This window comes from Thermothielavioides terrestris, chromosome 5, assembly GCF_000226115.1.
Source record: "Thermothielavioides terrestris NRRL 8126 chromosome 5, complete sequence".
In the NCBI taxonomy this organism is placed as follows: Eukaryota; Fungi; Ascomycota; class Sordariomycetes; order Sordariales; family Chaetomiaceae; genus Thermothielavioides; species Thermothielavioides terrestris.
In genome coordinates this window covers 3,574,729-3,591,499 of record NC_016461.1, presented here as the reverse complement: position 1 = coordinate 3,591,499, position 16,771 = coordinate 3,574,729, and the positions used below count along the sequence as shown (strand labels likewise).

At 41.4% G+C, this 16,771-nt stretch overlaps 2 protein-coding genes and 2 non-coding genes across 4 annotated transcripts; 3 read left to right on the top strand and 1 right to left on the bottom strand.

The window, feature by feature from the left end:
• Positions 1 to 12,128: 12,128 nt before the first annotated feature.
• Positions 12,129 to 13,255, top strand: THITE_163683 (uncharacterized protein; the record flags this gene model as incomplete). Its single annotated transcript, XM_003657058.1, has 3 exons — positions 12,129 to 12,649; positions 12,821 to 13,072; positions 13,239 to 13,255. Exons 1-3 carry the CDS (start codon positions 12,241 to 12,243, stop codon positions 13,253 to 13,255), a joined length of 678 nt encoding a protein of 225 aa, XP_003657106.1. The 5' UTR covers positions 12,129 to 12,240.
• A 935-nt stretch (positions 13,256 to 14,190) lies between these two features.
• THITE_t138 lies at positions 14,191 to 14,268 on the top strand. The gene has a single exon. It is a non-coding gene; the product is annotated as a tRNA-Arg (tRNA).
• A 311-nt stretch (positions 14,269 to 14,579) lies between these two features.
• Positions 14,580 to 14,663, top strand: THITE_t139. Its single transcript has one exon. It is a non-coding gene; the product is annotated as a tRNA-Arg (tRNA).
• A 344-nt stretch (positions 14,664 to 15,007) lies between these two features.
• Positions 15,008 to 16,290, bottom strand: THITE_2122512 (uncharacterized protein). The gene is made up of 2 exons (XM_003657057.1): positions 16,031 to 16,290; positions 15,008 to 15,920 (listed from the first exon to the last, which is right to left on the bottom strand). The coding sequence occupies exons 1-2, from the start codon at positions 16,190 to 16,192 to the stop codon at positions 15,111 to 15,113; spliced, it is 972 nt and encodes a 323-aa protein (XP_003657105.1). The 5' UTR covers positions 16,193 to 16,290; the 3' UTR covers positions 15,008 to 15,110.
• Between the last annotated feature and the right edge of the window lie 481 nt (positions 16,291 to 16,771).

Genomic DNA, 16,771 nt, shown 5'->3' with positions numbered 1-16,771 from the left:
GAGGAAGACTTATTATCTCTAATAGCTTAGCTAATTAGCGCTTTCAACTAGGTTCCCTAACTACTGCTATAGACATCTAGCCAACTATCCTAGTATCTATTTGAGCTTCCTAGACTAGGTATAGTCGTCTAGAACCTTAGAACGGAATATATAGACAGTTTAGTCGATTCTAGTGTCTCTATACTATTTTAAAAGATACTAAGCCTATTATATAGATAAGTAGCTAGACCCTCTAGACAAGGAGCTAGACCCTCTAAACAAGCTACTAGAGCTATAGACATCTAGGCTACTTTTGCTATATAGGACTTTTTTACCTAGATAGCTAGAATAATAGAGAACCTAAACATTATAATCGAAAAGGCGAATAAGGCTATAGGTATAAAAGACTACTAGCCTAAAACTAAGGATAGAAGTACTATATCCTTATAGCTATCTATATCTATATCGAAATAGAAGATTTAGGACACTAGTCTCTTCTAGCTAGATATAGAGAACAAATCTAAGGAACCCTAGGACCTATAGTATAATAAACAGTAGCTATACTATAGGGACGTTAACCTTTAGGTTAAATAGATAGATTAGGTCATTAGATACTACTTAGTAAGAGAAGAGACTTTATATATAGAGATATAGACTCTACTTTAAAGCTTAGCGCTATAATAGTATAAGTAGTAGCTCTCTACTATAGAAAAGGTAGTATTGACTATATCTATAAAAGTATAGACTAAGCGTTTAAAAAAGGAGCTTAAGATTAAGAGATATAAAGTAGAGAAATAGCTAAATAAAAACTAGTATACTACGAAGGACAACTATAAAGACAAGCTAGTCCAGAAATTCGCTATAGAATACTTCAAATATATATATATTTAAGGAGATACTATTGAAGAGCAACGTCTAATATATCTATATAACTACCTCTATCTAGAACTTTATTAGCTATACCTTAAACTAGATATAACTATAGAGATAAATACGTTCCTTAGTATTCTCGACACTAAAGTATATATTATTAGAGACAAGCTTTGCTAGGACGTCGCTAAAGGCTATATTATTAGCTATAGTCCTATTGCTAACAATATAAATATAGAGTATAACGACGAAGGACAAGGAGACGACTAAAAGGATAGTAGAGCCTTCTAGATAGGAAAAGGTAGAAGAGGATATTATAATCCTTAGAGAAGAGATAAAGATAAACTCTAACGACCTAGAAACAATTGGTATAGAGATAATAACTAAGTACAACTATTTAGTAACCGAAACTTCTATAGTATAACTAGATATAGAAGAGGATATTAACTATTCAACGATTATAAAGAAGGACTTAGATCGTTCAATAGCTAAAGATAAAGCGACAATAGCAACTAGGGAAGACCATTTTAACCTTAACAACTTTAATAGATTCGAATATATATATATAAAAAGTAGTTCAAAGATAGTACCTTCTTATACTATAGTGAAATCATAGTGATAGGAGACGACAAAGACGCTAACCTTTACTATAAAATATTAGAGAAGACTAGGTATATTCTTATCGACGAATATAATACCGAAGCTAAGGATAAGGAATTGGAAAACGAGGAAGCTAATAGTTCTTACTACTTATATTACACCTTTCGCTAGCTTAGACTAAATTAGAATAAACCACTATAATAGCTTCTATAGATTTAGCAATACGCTACCTATAGTAGAGTCTTTGTAATACATTATAAGCTTTTCGAGTATATAGCCGACAATAGCGACGAAGATAAATGTTAACCTATATAACTTTAAATAGACTATTAGTACAACCTTAGTAACAATAAGGACGAGCTTAATAGTAAGAATATAAACTTTATACTAACTAAAGAATAGATTATAGAAGTATAGTTATATATATTGCTACTAAAAGTATTGAACAAGCAAGCTATATACCTTATAATCAATATTAGTGTAAACCTAAATAAGCTAAGTACTAAGGTTTACTTTGATATAGGTAGCAATACTAACCTCGTTGATAAAGAGTTTATCTCTAAGTAGGCTAAGAACCTACGTTAGATCGATATAAAGCTATACTTTATTAAAGGCGTTAGAGCCTATACCAAAGTCAAGAAGCAAGTTAAGTTTAACTTCTATATTCGAAGAATCGTCTATAATATTAATATAGATAGTTACTTTACTATAATAGCCGACATTATTAAAGGTTTAAAAGTAAAACTATTGATTAAAATTGACTTTATACTCTATAACAGAGTAAAGATTAACCTTAATACATCTACCTATTACTTCTAGTCTATTTACAATATAAAGGTAAAAGTATATATAGAACGGAAAAGAATAATCTAGAAAGTGAAAGCTATAAATACTATAATAGTTGTACCTATAATAGAACATTTAATCGAGACTACGTTTAAGCCTATAGACATCGATAATAATAATCTAGGTAGCTAGAAACGTAAGCTCTACTTCGCTTTATATATCGAAGGTATACTAGACGCTATTATAGATATAAAGAGCGTATACCAAGCCGTTGTAAAGAATAATACCGTTTACTTAATCACTATCGTCGAGAGATAGCGTATTAGACACCTCCTCCAATATAGCCTAGAGGAGGATATCTAAGCAATAGTATAAAACTTTATACAATAGACCTAGGATAATGTTATAGACAACAAATGTATATAGATAACGACGACTATATAATAGGAGCCTAGCGATAAGGAACTAATAATAGAGACATTAGCAAAGGATAAGTATAAGCTACCTACTAAATAGGAGTTCTATATACTATCCTATAGTATCGAGAGACTAGACGACATCCTATATATTAAGTCAATAGTAAAGGTAAACGTCTATAGTAAAGACAAACGATATATAGAAGAAATGAAAGTATTACTAGACAAGTATAACGTTTTCTATAACTATAGCATTGTCCCTATACTAAAGGATTAGAAGATAAGAATTCTACTTGTCGACGGATAGTAGAATTAGCTTAAGCCTATTTAGGTTTATCTACTAAACGCTAAAGACTAAGCGATCGTCGACGAAGAATATAATAAACTATATATATAAGGAAAGATAGACTTTATAGACTAGCTAACCCCTATCACTTACCTAGTCTTCGTAGTCTACTATATAGTTGCTAGAAAAACGAAAGGCAGAGCTATAGTAGACCTCTAGCCTTTAAATACGTTAGTAGTACTAGATATATACCTATTACCTAACTAAAACGACATTATAAATATAATAATAGGTAATATAATCTTTATAGTATTCAACGCCTCTAGATTCTTTTTCTAGCTTCTAGTTGTAGAAGAACATTATAACTATATAGTAGTTATTAGTCCTAGAGGTTTAGAATGCTTAAACGTTATACTAATGAGATTTAAAAACTTACTAACTTTTATATAGCGCTTTATAAACCATTTATTCTATAAGTATAAGCACTTTATATATATCTATATCAACGATATTATTATCGTTAGCAAGAATATAAAGGAGTACCTTAAGTATATCGAGATAGTTTTTAACATCTTCGACAAGGTATATATTTATATTTCAATAGAAAAATCCTTTATAGCCTACCTATCAGTAAGACTTCTTAGCTATATAGTTAATGGCGAAAGAGTAGCTAAAATAGACGATAAGATCGTTATATTTAAGAAACTTAAGTTCTCTAATACCTTTAAGACTTTAAAGTAGTACCTTAGTATAGCTAGATAGCTATATAAAGGTATCCTATAGTATATAGCGAAAGTATAGCCTCTATAGGACTATAAAACCAAGCTCCTTACCTAAAGGAGAGTAAATGGAGACCTTCCTATCGCTAAGTCGAAGAATACTAGGAAGGTATTCACCTTAAACGTTAAATTTAAGTCTACGCTAATAGAACTAAAGTCCTTTAAGCTACTATAGAAACACCTATATAAGTAGTACTTCCTATATTATTATCGTCCTAATAAGCTACTATTCATTAAGCTCGACGTAAACAACAAAGGATATAAAACAATCGTCTTTTAACTCTATAGCGAATAGGACAGCACCAATATCCCTAGCTAAGATATCCTAAGTAGTAAGATCTAGCCTATTATATTCTTATCCTACCTAACTTCTAATATAGAAAGGAAGTATAGGAGTATAGAAGTAGAAGTCGCCACTATTATATAGGTAGTTAGAAAGCTCTAGAAAATAGTATAGTTAAACCAATACCCTATAAACATCCTAATAGACTATATAGCGACTAGAGGCATTGTAAAGTATATATCTCTTATTACTATAGACCTTATAAAGGCTAACCTAAAGCTCGTTAACGCTATAAACTAGCTATCCTAGTTCGACTTTAACATCTTCTATATACTAGGAAAGTTTAACATTGTACTAGACACTTTATTATATTTATCGACCTTCGAGGAAGACGCCCTTAACAAAACCTAAGATATTACTAATGAACTAGAGGACATTTAGTCTACTACCTAGATCGATACTAAGGAATACTACGCTATAGACACTAGTACCTTTAAACTAGTTATTAGTAACGAGTTTAAAGCTAAGCTAACTATAGTTTACTTTAACAACTACTAGTATAATAAGATTATTAGGAGTTTCTACAATATAAAAGAATAAGCTAAGAAAATCGTTAAATAGAGAGAATATAAAAAGTAAAAAAAAGAGCTATAAAGAAAGTAGTATTAAATGCTATAGCTTAGACTCTATAAACTAAAGGATAGTCTCCTCTACTATATCGACTATAAAGGAGCAAAGAAGCTTTATATCCCTAGTAGCTATATTAAAGACATTCTTACTATTGTATACGATAATACTTACTACTTTGATATAGACAATATAATAGTAAACCTCTTAGCATTTACATTTAACTAAAAGCGCTAGATAATATATAAGTATATTTAGCACTACCCTATATATAGAGAGAACTAGACCTTAAGAGAACTAAAGCCTAGAGACCTTTAGCTAATTTAGACATCGCTATAGCCTTTCTATACCATTACTATAGATTTTATTGTCGATTTACCCACTATACCCTCTAAAGGGATACTATAGTTAATAAAAAAATACTTAATCCTCAACACTATATACATTATTATCTATAAGTTTAGTAAAAAGAAGCTTCTTATAGCTAAAAACGATAAAATGTTAGTAAAGGAATAGGGAATTATAATCCTTAGAGCATTGATATATATAAATTAGAGGCTCTTAGTACAAATCATTAGCGACTAAGATACTAAGTTTACCTCTGACCTATAGAAGGAAATCTTTTATATTCTAGGCATTAGCCTCTTTTTCTTAATAGCCTATTATCTCTAGATAGACAATTAGTTAGAAAGGACGAACTAGACAATAGAAATCGCTATCTATATAGAAGCTATAGAAAAACTAGGGACGCTATAGCCTCTACTTCTCTCTATATTATAGTATAACCTTAATAATATACTTATAGTTATTATCGGAAGATCGCTAAACAAGTTGGTATACAACTTTAAACTACGCTCTATCCTAGATATACTTTACTATAAAAAGGGTATCGTTGCCTTCGCTAAAGCTATTAGTATCCTTAGACAGTAGTATTAGAAGGAAGTAGTAGAATAGATTGATTATATAAGTACTATTGCGAAAATACGTTATAACGACAAATATATACCTACTAAGTTCGAAGTAGAAGACACCGTTTACCTACAACTATATAATAAATACTATCTCCTAAGAAAGTGTAAACAAAAGTAATTACTATAGTAGGTAAAACTATTTAAAATTGTCTATAAAATCGATAGAAACGCCTATAAACTTAACTTCCTAGCTAGTTAGAAAGTCTATCCTATAGTTTTAGTTTCCTAGTTATAGAAACTAGATTAGGGGAAAGACCCCTTTAGCTATAATGTAGAACCCCCTAGCCCTATAATCGTTAATAGAGACGAGCAATAGGAAGTCGAGAGAATTATATAATAGTATATTATCTAGAGGAACTAGAGACCTAAGGTCGAGTATTTAGTATAATAGAAAGGATTTATCGCTAAGGACGACTAGTAGATCTTATATATCTAGCTTATTAATAGCGCTAAAGAGCTTATTAAAGAGTATAAAAAGGCGTACCCTATTGACTAGGAAAAGGAATACTATAACAAAGGTATTACTATCAAAGAGTAGGAAGTAGTAATAGAGATCCCTTAGTCTTAGAACTAAGTTATCATCGAGCTACTATAGAGGAAGGGTAACGACTATTAATAGCTATACTATTATTAACTTTCTCTTTCCTTCTTTTCTATTTCCCTCTCTTCCTTTTATTCGTTTATACTTTCTTTATTAAAATATATTTGCTTTAGTATATCTATTACCGCTATACTACTACTAGACGTATAAGCGCTATCCTCTATTTTATAGATCTCTTAGTTTTTCTTCTCTTTACCCTTTATTTAGATATTATCAACGCTTTTAATTATAAAACTATAGTCATTTAGTTCGTTAAGCACTTTGCTTATTCTAGTTTTCCTATATATAGATTCGCTATTGACCTTGACCTATAAATAGTTAAGGAAAGCTATCCTATTGCTATAAAAGTATAGGGCTTTGAGCTTTAAGGGTATAATGTTCTATTCTCTAGCTATTGCTAGATAGTAATACTGTTTATCGGCTATAGGCACTGTACTATTGTTTTTATTTACTTCTAGAATAGCTTAATATAGGCTACTACAATTTCCTTTCTCTTCGTATATCAACCTTAATATATCTATCTTCTTTAACAATTCCTTATTGTAGTTATTTACATTCGCTATATAATCGATCGTCAAACCTTCTTATTACTAAACTATATATATTTATATAAGCTACTATTAGTCGATATATATTTACATTATATTTATAACTTAAAATAATCTATTATACGTTTTTATAATACCTATATCAACGATAGAGGCGACTATATAGTCAATTCTCTTAGCTTACTAACGTTATCGAGTAGCGAAGTACTCAAGTATAATTGTATCGACATTATAGAGGGAGATATTCAACTAGCCTTCGTCGTATATAAGATATTTCCCTATATACAAAAGACGCCTACTAAAGGCTATACCGCTAGTACCTAGAAGAGGGAGAGCACCTATCTTGCTATTAAATAAGTAGGAGGTACGAAAAGAGCCGACAATATACCTAATGTTCCTTTATACGCTATAAGAGTATATATATCCTATTAAGCTACAACTAAGAACATCGCTTCTAGAACTATATAAGACAATGAAATGATAGCTACTAAAGAAGCTAATATAGCTAAAGCAATCTAAAATAGCTTAGAGACTACCTATAAAGAATAGTAGTAGAACATTACTATAGACCCTATTGTAGTGTCCAACAATGAATAGAACGTTTATAAGGACTATAATAAAGCGCTAGATAGCGACGCTATATAAGAGTACTTAGAAACTCTCCTAACTTATAAGTATATAGAAGAGGAGTAGCCTCTACAATGTATACTAGGAATCAAATATCTAGAAACTTGTTATACGAACAAAGTGGGTTGCTACCTAGCCTCGTTAGCCAAGTAGCGGAGCACTCAAACTAAGTAGGAGCTTCGGAGGAGTACAAAATAGATGTATTGCAAAAGTGTAGAATGCGGGCAAGTGCTTGCCTAAATATAGGAGTGTAGTGGCCTATATATAAGGTGGCCTATGCACTGTTGCAGGGCCTAGTGCTGTTGTAGAGCCTAGTAGGCCCAGTGGGCCTACACTTGCGCAGTTGGCTATAGGTGGCCATAGGTGACCTACAACTGTATATAACAATTGCCCCCCCTACGAACAAATAGAAAAGCTGTCCTTAGCTTGTAGGTCTATTGTATCTTGCACCTCAACCATCTAACCATTCAATCCATTCAATCCACCTATTGGGTTCCTTGATCGGGGCGACTAGCCGGTTGGGTTCTTTGATCGGGGCGACTAGTTGGGGCGATTGATTAGAGCGATCGATTGGAGGTTGGAGCGGTTAGAAGGATAGGAGCTAGGCCGGGGCGACGAGGTCTTGGAAAGTGGTCGCAATTGACAGTTGGAAGGATAGGAGCTAGGCTAGGGCGACGAGGTCTTGGAAAGTAGTCGCAATTGACGTGGTCTTTAGGAGCCGAGCCGGGGCGACGAGGTGTTGAAGGTCGCGATTGACGTTGTTGCCCTAGATACCGACCTCTAGGTTAGGTCTTAGGAGCTCAAGGGCTTCGCAATACTTGGAGACCACCCAAGTAAGCAAAACTATAAGTGCTTCCTAGCAGGGTACTTGGGGCACCTACGCCTATATATAGTTGCCTAAGCTATATGACGCGGTACTACTCGGGCACGCTGTTGATAAACACTGGCTCCCTCACAAAGGAGTCTTATAGTTCATCGTATAGGTTCGAGTCCAGTAGTGGGCACCACTTATTATACGAACAAAGTGGGTGCTACCCGACCTCGTTAGCCAAGGTAGCAGAGCATTTAAACCAAGCAGGAGCTTCGGAGGAGTGTAAGATAGATGTATTGCAAGAGTGTGGAATGCGGGCAAGTGCTTGCCTAAATACAGGAGTGTGGTGGCCTGTGCGTAAGGTGGCCTATGCACTGTTGCAGGGCCCAGTGCTGTTGTGGGGCCCAGTGGGCCTAGTGGGCCCACACTTGCGCAGTTGGCCACAGGTGGCCACAGGTGACCTACAACTGCGTGTAACAAAACTAGTACCGTTATCTCCGCTAACCTATAGCGCTAGGAAGTCTAGTAAACTCTATATATTATATTAGAGGACGAGGCTACTATAATTAACGACGACCTAGACGTCTCCAACGACGATAGTGCCAATTACGCTAGTGATAAGGAGGATATAGCAACTAAGCTATACTATATCCTAGAGCTTTAAGAAACTTATATATTGTATAGGTACTCTTAGCGCCTAACCAAAGTCGTAAACAAGTATATTGCTACTATAAGCGAAGCGCTTGCTTATATATATATAGATTTCGGTTACAATGACGAGTATATAGCTAAGCTAGCGATATAATTCGCTAGGTTCTACTATATAGTCCTAAAGAAGGATTTCAGTAATAAGCCTACTAGCTTCGTATATAACCTATACGTTCAAAAGATTAAAGGCACAATTAAAAGAGCCTTTAAAGAGTTCTAAGAGACGAGCATAGTTATAGTAAGCTATATACCAATAGCGATTGAAATCTTTATATTATATTACGTCTCGCCTAAGGGCGAGGGCAACCCTTCTATAAATATAATATTAGTAGAGCTTAGACTAGCCTATTATAATAACGCCTAAGCTATAGATATAGCGAGCAATACTAGCTATATAGTCACTATAAACGATAACGCTATTAAATCGCTATAAGTAGATATAAAAGCGGTATAAACGTTAACTAAGGATCTACTTTAATTCGCCTAGAAGTACCGAGTCTATATTAAGGAAGTTAAAAAAACTATAGTAGAATTAGCAAAGCTTATTAGCACCTTAGAAGTAAATAGTAAAGCTAATAACCTAGATCCTAGTAGTCTTACCTTCTAAAGCAACCTTAATAATATATACTATCACTAGACAATAAAGATCAACGACCTATAGCTAATATACAATAAGACTATAATGGATCTCTATTATAAGAACAACGCTCTTTTAGAGAAGATCAATATCGTTACCTAAACGATAGTAAACCTATATAACAGTATTTATATAGGATTGATATAGCGTATATAGGACGTTAAGCGCTACCTTTTGGCTATCGAGTCCTAAACTACTACAATAGATTTGTCTACTACGAAGATAGATATTGCGAAGTAGACTACTATAGCTATCTAAACCGTTAAACGCTAAGAGGTAGCGCCTAAGGTTAGCTATACTACAACTATAACGATTATATACTCTACTAAGACTATATAGCTACTTACTTAGAAAACGTCTACTAAGGTACCTATTGCTAAAGCTATACCACTAGTTACATCAACAACGCTAGCTAAGACGCTATAAAGCTAGTACAATGAAAGTACCTATTTAACGTTGGAAGTTAAAATAGCCGAAGTTATTGCTACTAAACGCTAATGTAAAGTAACTATTAACAACAAGGTATAGGAAACGCTAATATATCCTTCTAAGAAGCTTAAGAAGACGCCTACTTCCACTAAATACAAGGTGGCAACAAAGGCATCTAAGGTCGAAAGAGACGACCCTTATATTAGTAATAGTATAGTCGATCTTAATAAATAGAACAAATAAACGAATATATTATAATAGAGGACTTTGCTATAAACTAGGATAATAGATATAGAAATCCTATATAGGGTATAATATAGATTAGTTTTCTTCTCTTTCTATATACTCCTTTATCCTATATTAAGTTCTATAATAATAGCGAAGACACTATCTTTTCTTCTTGTCCCTAGGCACTTATTATACGCAACTATAGCAAAGGCACCTATAACTGTACTATAGTCAAGGGTAACGAGCGTTCCCTTAAAAAAGGGAACCTCACCTAGAACCCCTTTGTAGGAAGATAGACTATATCAATATACTTTTGTGATATATACTAGTGTTTAGGAGTACCGCCTTATTAGCTAACGAGGCTAAGAGGCATTGATCTTTCTCACCCTTATACGTTTATTATCAGATAGTCACCAAGCACTATCTATGTATAACATCTTTGTTATAAGAATAATGCCTTTTTAAAGAAGATCGACTTTACTACCTAAACGATAGTAAACCTATACAATAGTATCTATATAGGATTAGTATAGCGTATATAGGACATTGAGCACTGTCTTTTAGCTATTGAGTCCTAAACTACTATAATAGATTTGTCTACTACGAAGATAGACGTTGCGAAGTAGGCTACTATAGCTATCTAAACTGTTAGACGCTAAGAGGTAGTACCTAAGGTTAGCTACACTATAACTATAATAGCTATATACTTTACTAAGACTATATAGCTATTTGCTTAGAAAACGTCTACTAAGGTATCTATCGCTAAAGCTATATTGTTAGTTATATCAACGACGTTGGCTAAGACGCTATAAAGCTAATACAATAAGAGTATTTATTCAACGTTAGGAGCTAAAGAGGCTAAAGTCACTGCTACTAAGCGCTAGTGTAAAGTAACTATTAACAACAAGGTATAGGAGATGTTAATACGTCCTTTTAAGAAGCTTAAGAAGACGCTTATTTCTATTAAACGTAAAGTAGTAATAAAGGTATCTAAGGTTAGAAGAGACGACCCTTATACTAGTAATAGTATAGTCGATCTTAATAAATAGAATAAATGAATAGATATATTATAATAGAGGACTTTGCTATAAGACAAGATAATAGATATAAAAACCTATATAGAGTATAATATAGATTAGTTTCCTTTCTTTCTATATACTCCTTTATCCTATATTAAGTTCTATAATAATAGCAAAGATACTATCTTTTTCTTCTTATCCTTAGGCACTTATTATATACAACTATAGTAAAGGCACCTATAACTATATTATAGTTAAGGGTAACGAGCGTTCCCTTAAAAAGGGAACCTTACCTAGAACCCCTTCGTAGGAAGATAGACTATATCAATATACTTTTATAATATATACTAGTGTTTAGGAGTGCCGCCTTATTAGCTGACGAGGCTAAGAGGCATTGATCTTTCTCACCCTTATACGTTTACCGCTAGATGGTCACCGAGCACTATCTGCGTGTAACACACCGAGGGTATACTGTGGGCACCGGGGGCACAACGCAGGCACCGGGGCTACAACGCGGGCACCAGGGCCACAACGCGGGCACCAGGAGCACAACGCAGGCACCAGGGGCATACTGTGGGCACCGGGGGCACAACACAGGCACCGGGGGCATACCGCAGGCACCCAGGCCATACCGCGGGCACCGGGGGCACAACGCGGGCACCGGGGGCACAACGCGGGCACTGGGGGTATAACACAGGCACTACATAGGCAGGTAAGCAACTGTGGGAGCCGTAGGCCAGGAGGCAAGCCGTGGGCCAGGAGTACGTCGGTAATGCAGGTAGCCAGTAGTAACAGTAAGCAAGTCATGTGATGTAAAAATGCAGATAAAAATTCCACGAGCCCGCGAAGCGGGCTCTAAACCCCTACACAGTAGTCAAACCTCAATTCGGATCTCTCCGGTCCATGAGATACTCACAACAACCCACATGGAACCGACGTCAATTTAGTACTTAGGCACCTCACACACCCCACGTGCACCATCCTCAGCCCACCCACCCGTAAACAAAACACGAAGTGTAAACGACAGCAAAGAGCATGCCCCCGCCCCTCCCTCCTCTCCCCTTCCCCTACCCCCTCCGCATCGGCACCGACATCTGCCGCATCGGCCGGATCCAGCGCATCCTGCAGAGCGCGCGCGGTCCGCGCTTCATCCAGCGCGTGCTGGCGCCCGAAGAGCTGGCGCACACGCGGCCGGCCGTCCGCGCCGTGCTCGACGCGGCCGCGGCCGCGGCCCGCAGCAACAGCAGCAATGGCAACAGCAACAGCAGTGTGGGGACGAGGACGCAAGCTTCCACGGTGGAGTGGAGGTCATTGGTGCAAGGCCAAGTCGAGGAGACCAGGGAGGATATGGGAGATGTCGAGAGGATGGTGAGCGGGGATCGGGAGGTTGGGAAATGGGAGGTGGGGGAAGGAGAGAGAGGGGGGGAGGGGGAAGCGGGCGAAGGTGAGAGAGTGGGAGAAGAGCGAACTCCATACAAGGCAGCGGCAAGATTTCTAGCTGGGAGGTGGGTGGTTCTGCGTGCACACTACGTGTTTCCCGGCTCCGCGTTGAACTGAGGGGAGGAGGCAATATTCGGAGATCGACTGACGCTGGGGAGTAGGTGGGCTGCGAAAGAAGCGGCGTTTAAGGCGCACGCGCATCTCAGGCTGGGCTTCCACGACGTCCTCATCCTGACACCCTCGGAGACGGAGGCGGAGATAGTGAAGCCAGAAGCTGCTTGGCCGCGTGCCCCGGCCCCTGTCGCGGTGATCAAGCCCGGCGATGGGAGGAGGGATCAGATGGCCATGGTTAGCATCAGCCACGACGGCCAATATGCGACGGCTGTATGCATCGGATTTGATGCAGGGCAAGACGATGGCGAGCGCAGTATGGGTGCCACGTAGTAATGGAGCAAGCACGGGGAATATGAGCCAAGAAAGGAGAAAATGGAAGAGTCTCAACCAGGGAGACGGGTGAGAAAGGAACCACAGTCAGCGGAGGCAAGGAAACCAGAGAGGTCAGTAAGATAGAAGCTGACATGGCCTGTCGGCAGACACCGCCAGCGACTGAAACAAACCATAGAACACCCCAGCTGCATGCCAGTGCTGCTGTTTGCAGCGTCGCTGGCTGGGAACGTGTTGGAGGAAGGAGCAGTGGGCAGAGGCGGGAAGGTGCAGTGCACATTGCCCGCCCCGGCTGGAGGTCGGCTTTTAGGCAGCATGTCCACGCCGTGCTGTGTTTCTTCGACCGGTCTCATCTTTCATCATCCCACTACATCGACCTATTCCGCGGCGACGCTGAGTTGCGTTCCGTTGACAATGAACTCCAATAGGAGTGCTTGCTCGCAGGAGGGTATTAGGGTTACAGTGCAAGCCACCGGTTGAGGCCGTCGCTTTCCCGCCAAAGACGTTCGCTCAACTCCTTTACTCACCAGTGTTGCAGGCTTCTATACCGACTTGCCAGCAGGCTCCTCCGAGCTCCGCTTATCAAGGGCTGGCTTGAGAAATCAAGCCACACAGATCCCGACATCACCGCGTCTTCCCTGTGGATGAACCCCCGTGGGCCGAGACCGTCACTCTGTCGTCCAACCAACGGCACCCGCACATGCCGAAGACTCTACTCCCGCATCCCACATAGATCCGCTGGTTCAATGGCAGAGCTGTCTGGCTTGTACCGAGAGACGAGGACGGTTGGAGAGGATTCGGTCGGGTCAGGTCAGTCTCCCCTGCCGGTCAGGTCAACAGGGAAGGGGGTCGGTCACGTCAAGTCAGTTCCCCTTGCCGGTCAGGTCAACGAGGGGGGTGTCGGTCAGGTCAACCAATTCCTCCGGTTGGGTCCCCACAGCCCAGAAGCCGTATCAGCGGGCATTGGAGGCCAGCTTTTACCCGCACGGTGGCCCGTGCGTCACAATTTCCCTCCCCGCTCTGGAATCAGGGAGGGACAGTTGTCGAAGCAAGGTTTTCAAGCTCCAAATCACCCCACCGGCTCCAACAGTTGAAATCTTCGGTCCGCTGGCTCAATGGCAGAGCGTCTGACTACGATGTGTAATCAGGAGGTTCCAGGTTCGACCCCTGGGTGGATCGAGACGAGGAATCTGGGCAGTCCAGAGCACTTCACTTTTGCAATTTGAGGCAAGACAGTTTTTTTCTTTGGCCGGCTTCGTTTTCTGCACCAACCAGATGCAAACCAGTGATGTTGGGGCGCGTGGTTTTGAGCACCCGACGGGGTCTCTCTGGAGCCGCGCGCAGAGGTGGCATCTGACCCATCCGCGTCTCGTTGCACAACAAGACACCCGGGATCACCGCTTCGGAATCACACCAACCTGCCTGGAGTCTGGCCGATCGCGAACGCACAACATATTAACACGACTATGAAGCCCGGGCTACCCACATTCGGTGCTATGGCGCAATGGTAGCGTGTGGTCCTCCTAAAGGGAGCTCCCAGACTGAGGTTGTGGGTTCGAGTCCCACTAGCATCGGGTTTCCGCTGCTTCCTACGTTCTTTTTAGAATCCTGATCATTAGAGGATGACGGAGAATGGAAAATAGTGTTTGGAGGCTGCAGGAACCCCTTTTCGCCAAGAGAACAGTTGAAAGTGGTGTAAGCCGCTGATGACGGAACACAGAACGGGCAATATGGCAGGACGCCGTGTTGCGTGTGCTGCTCCTTGGCAGATAGATGAGGTGCGGATTTAGAGCCCTTGTGTGCCCTGGGTACCATGCACTCTATCCTTTTGGCAAGCTCTCCTTCGAGGTCGGTTGAGCAAGTCGATATGAAGATGCCGGAGCTAAAACCAGCAATGCTTTGTCTTCACTTCCCTCCGTTTTGTTTCACCGTCTATATGATCCCGCCTCTCCTACCTGTCTAAAGATTGTTCCTTCAAACTCCCCATCTAAAAGGCCGGCCTGCATATACCACCGGCATCTTCACTCCTCCAGCCGCAGACTCGCCCTAAACTCCTCTATGGGCACGCTCTTCTCGATCAGCTCCGCCTTCCCGCCCTCCGCCCCCGTCGCCGGCCTCCGCTCCAGCGTCCACAGCTCCCTCACGCCCAACCCCTCCAAGTAGTCCAACCCCCTCCCATAATTGGTCGCCACCTGCGCAATCCCATGGCTATCATCCGAGAAGGTCCACCGGCCGCCCATCCGCGTCCACGCCTCCGCGATCTCCCTCTTGGGGTAGGGCTCGGCCAGCCCCTTGCGCAGCGCGCTCGTGTTGCACTCCAGCCAGCCGCCGTACGCCTTGACAACCTCCAGATTCCGGACCACCCGCGCCCACACGTCCGGCCACGTCCGCGCGATCTCCCGCCCCGGCTGCGCGCTCAGCAGCCGCACGAGGTCGAAGTGCCCGACCACGCGGGGGCGCGCCTCGGTCAGCATGGAGTGCTGCTCGTCGAAGTAGGCCGCGTACAGCGCCTCCTCCTGCTCCTGCTCCTCCTCAGACGCGGACCCGGTGGCCGCCGCCGCCGCAGCCGCGGCGCGAGCGTAGTGGGCGCGGTCGAAGTCGATGGGCACGCCGCAGACGTGGTGCAGCGAGCCGACGAAGTAGTCGACGGCCGGGTGGGCGGCCAGCTCGCGGATCAGGGGGCCGTAGGCGGGCCGGATCCACTCGCCCTCGAAGCCGATCAGGACGTGGATCTGGGCCGCGTACTTGGCCTGCAGCCGGGCGGCTTCGGCGAGGTAGGCGGCGTGGCGCGGCATGAGCGCCGCGAGGGATTCGGATGGGGAAGGGGTGAGCTGGGCCAGGTTGAGTTAGTTGTTTATGTATTTATGATGAGGGATGGGGATGTATACCGGGGGAAGGGTGAAGATTGGGCAAAGGGGTAAGCCAGTAAAAAAAGACATACCTCCTCCGGATACAGGTCGGACAGAGCGGTGCGCGGCATGTGCTCGGTCAGGCCGATGGTCTTGTAGCCGATGCGGATGGCGTGCAGGATGATGTCCTCGAGCTGGTCCTTGGCGTGGCCGGGGCAGAATTGGCCCGAGTGCGAGTGCATGGTGAAGGCCATGGTGAGGGTGAGAGTGAGCGGTGAGCGGGACGGAACCAGCTCACTCGGAGTTCGGCGTCGGCGTGGTGCAGCAACAGATTACGGAGTTGTCAAGACGCCGACGGTGACGGCGGCGCAGATGGCGGATCGGCTCTTTTAACTCCGCAAATCGACCAGGCTTGTAAGTATGTGCCACCAGTTCGCCGGCTTCTTATGGCTACTGCACGTTTAAAGGCCGGTAAATACCATGATGGGTTGAAATGGCATGTGAACGAGCGAGGCAGAGGGCATTGGCACGAGTGAGAAACTTTTTGCCTCCGGCGCCGTCTGTGGCATCGGATTGCCCGTTCGGCAAACCGGAGCACGGCATTGCGGCACGCCGCATGAGCGGCCGTTTTAGTGGGTTGGCGGCCGGGCTCCGCCTGGACGGCCTCTGGAGCTACAGCGCATCAATGACACTCTGCAAGTTGTTAATTCTATTGCACTGTAGACAGTCTCTCCACAATACATGCGCTAAAAGAAAAAAACCACCCAGACCATTAAATGTATTCTGTACCCCGAGATCTGAGCAACAGTAAACCCGGGGGGCCGGTTGAGCCC

What these genes read in the sequence shown, in the direction of transcription:
- THITE_2122512 (XM_003657057.1), bottom strand. Translation starts at nt 16,192, where the DNA reads ATGGCCTTCACCATGCACTCGCACTCGGGCCAATTCTGCCCCGGCCAC. An exon ending in CCGACCTGTATCCGGAGGAG is followed by an intron (nt 15,921 to 16,030) that starts GTATGTCTTTTT and finishes AACCTGGCCCAG; the next exon opens with CTCACCCCTTCCCCATCCGA.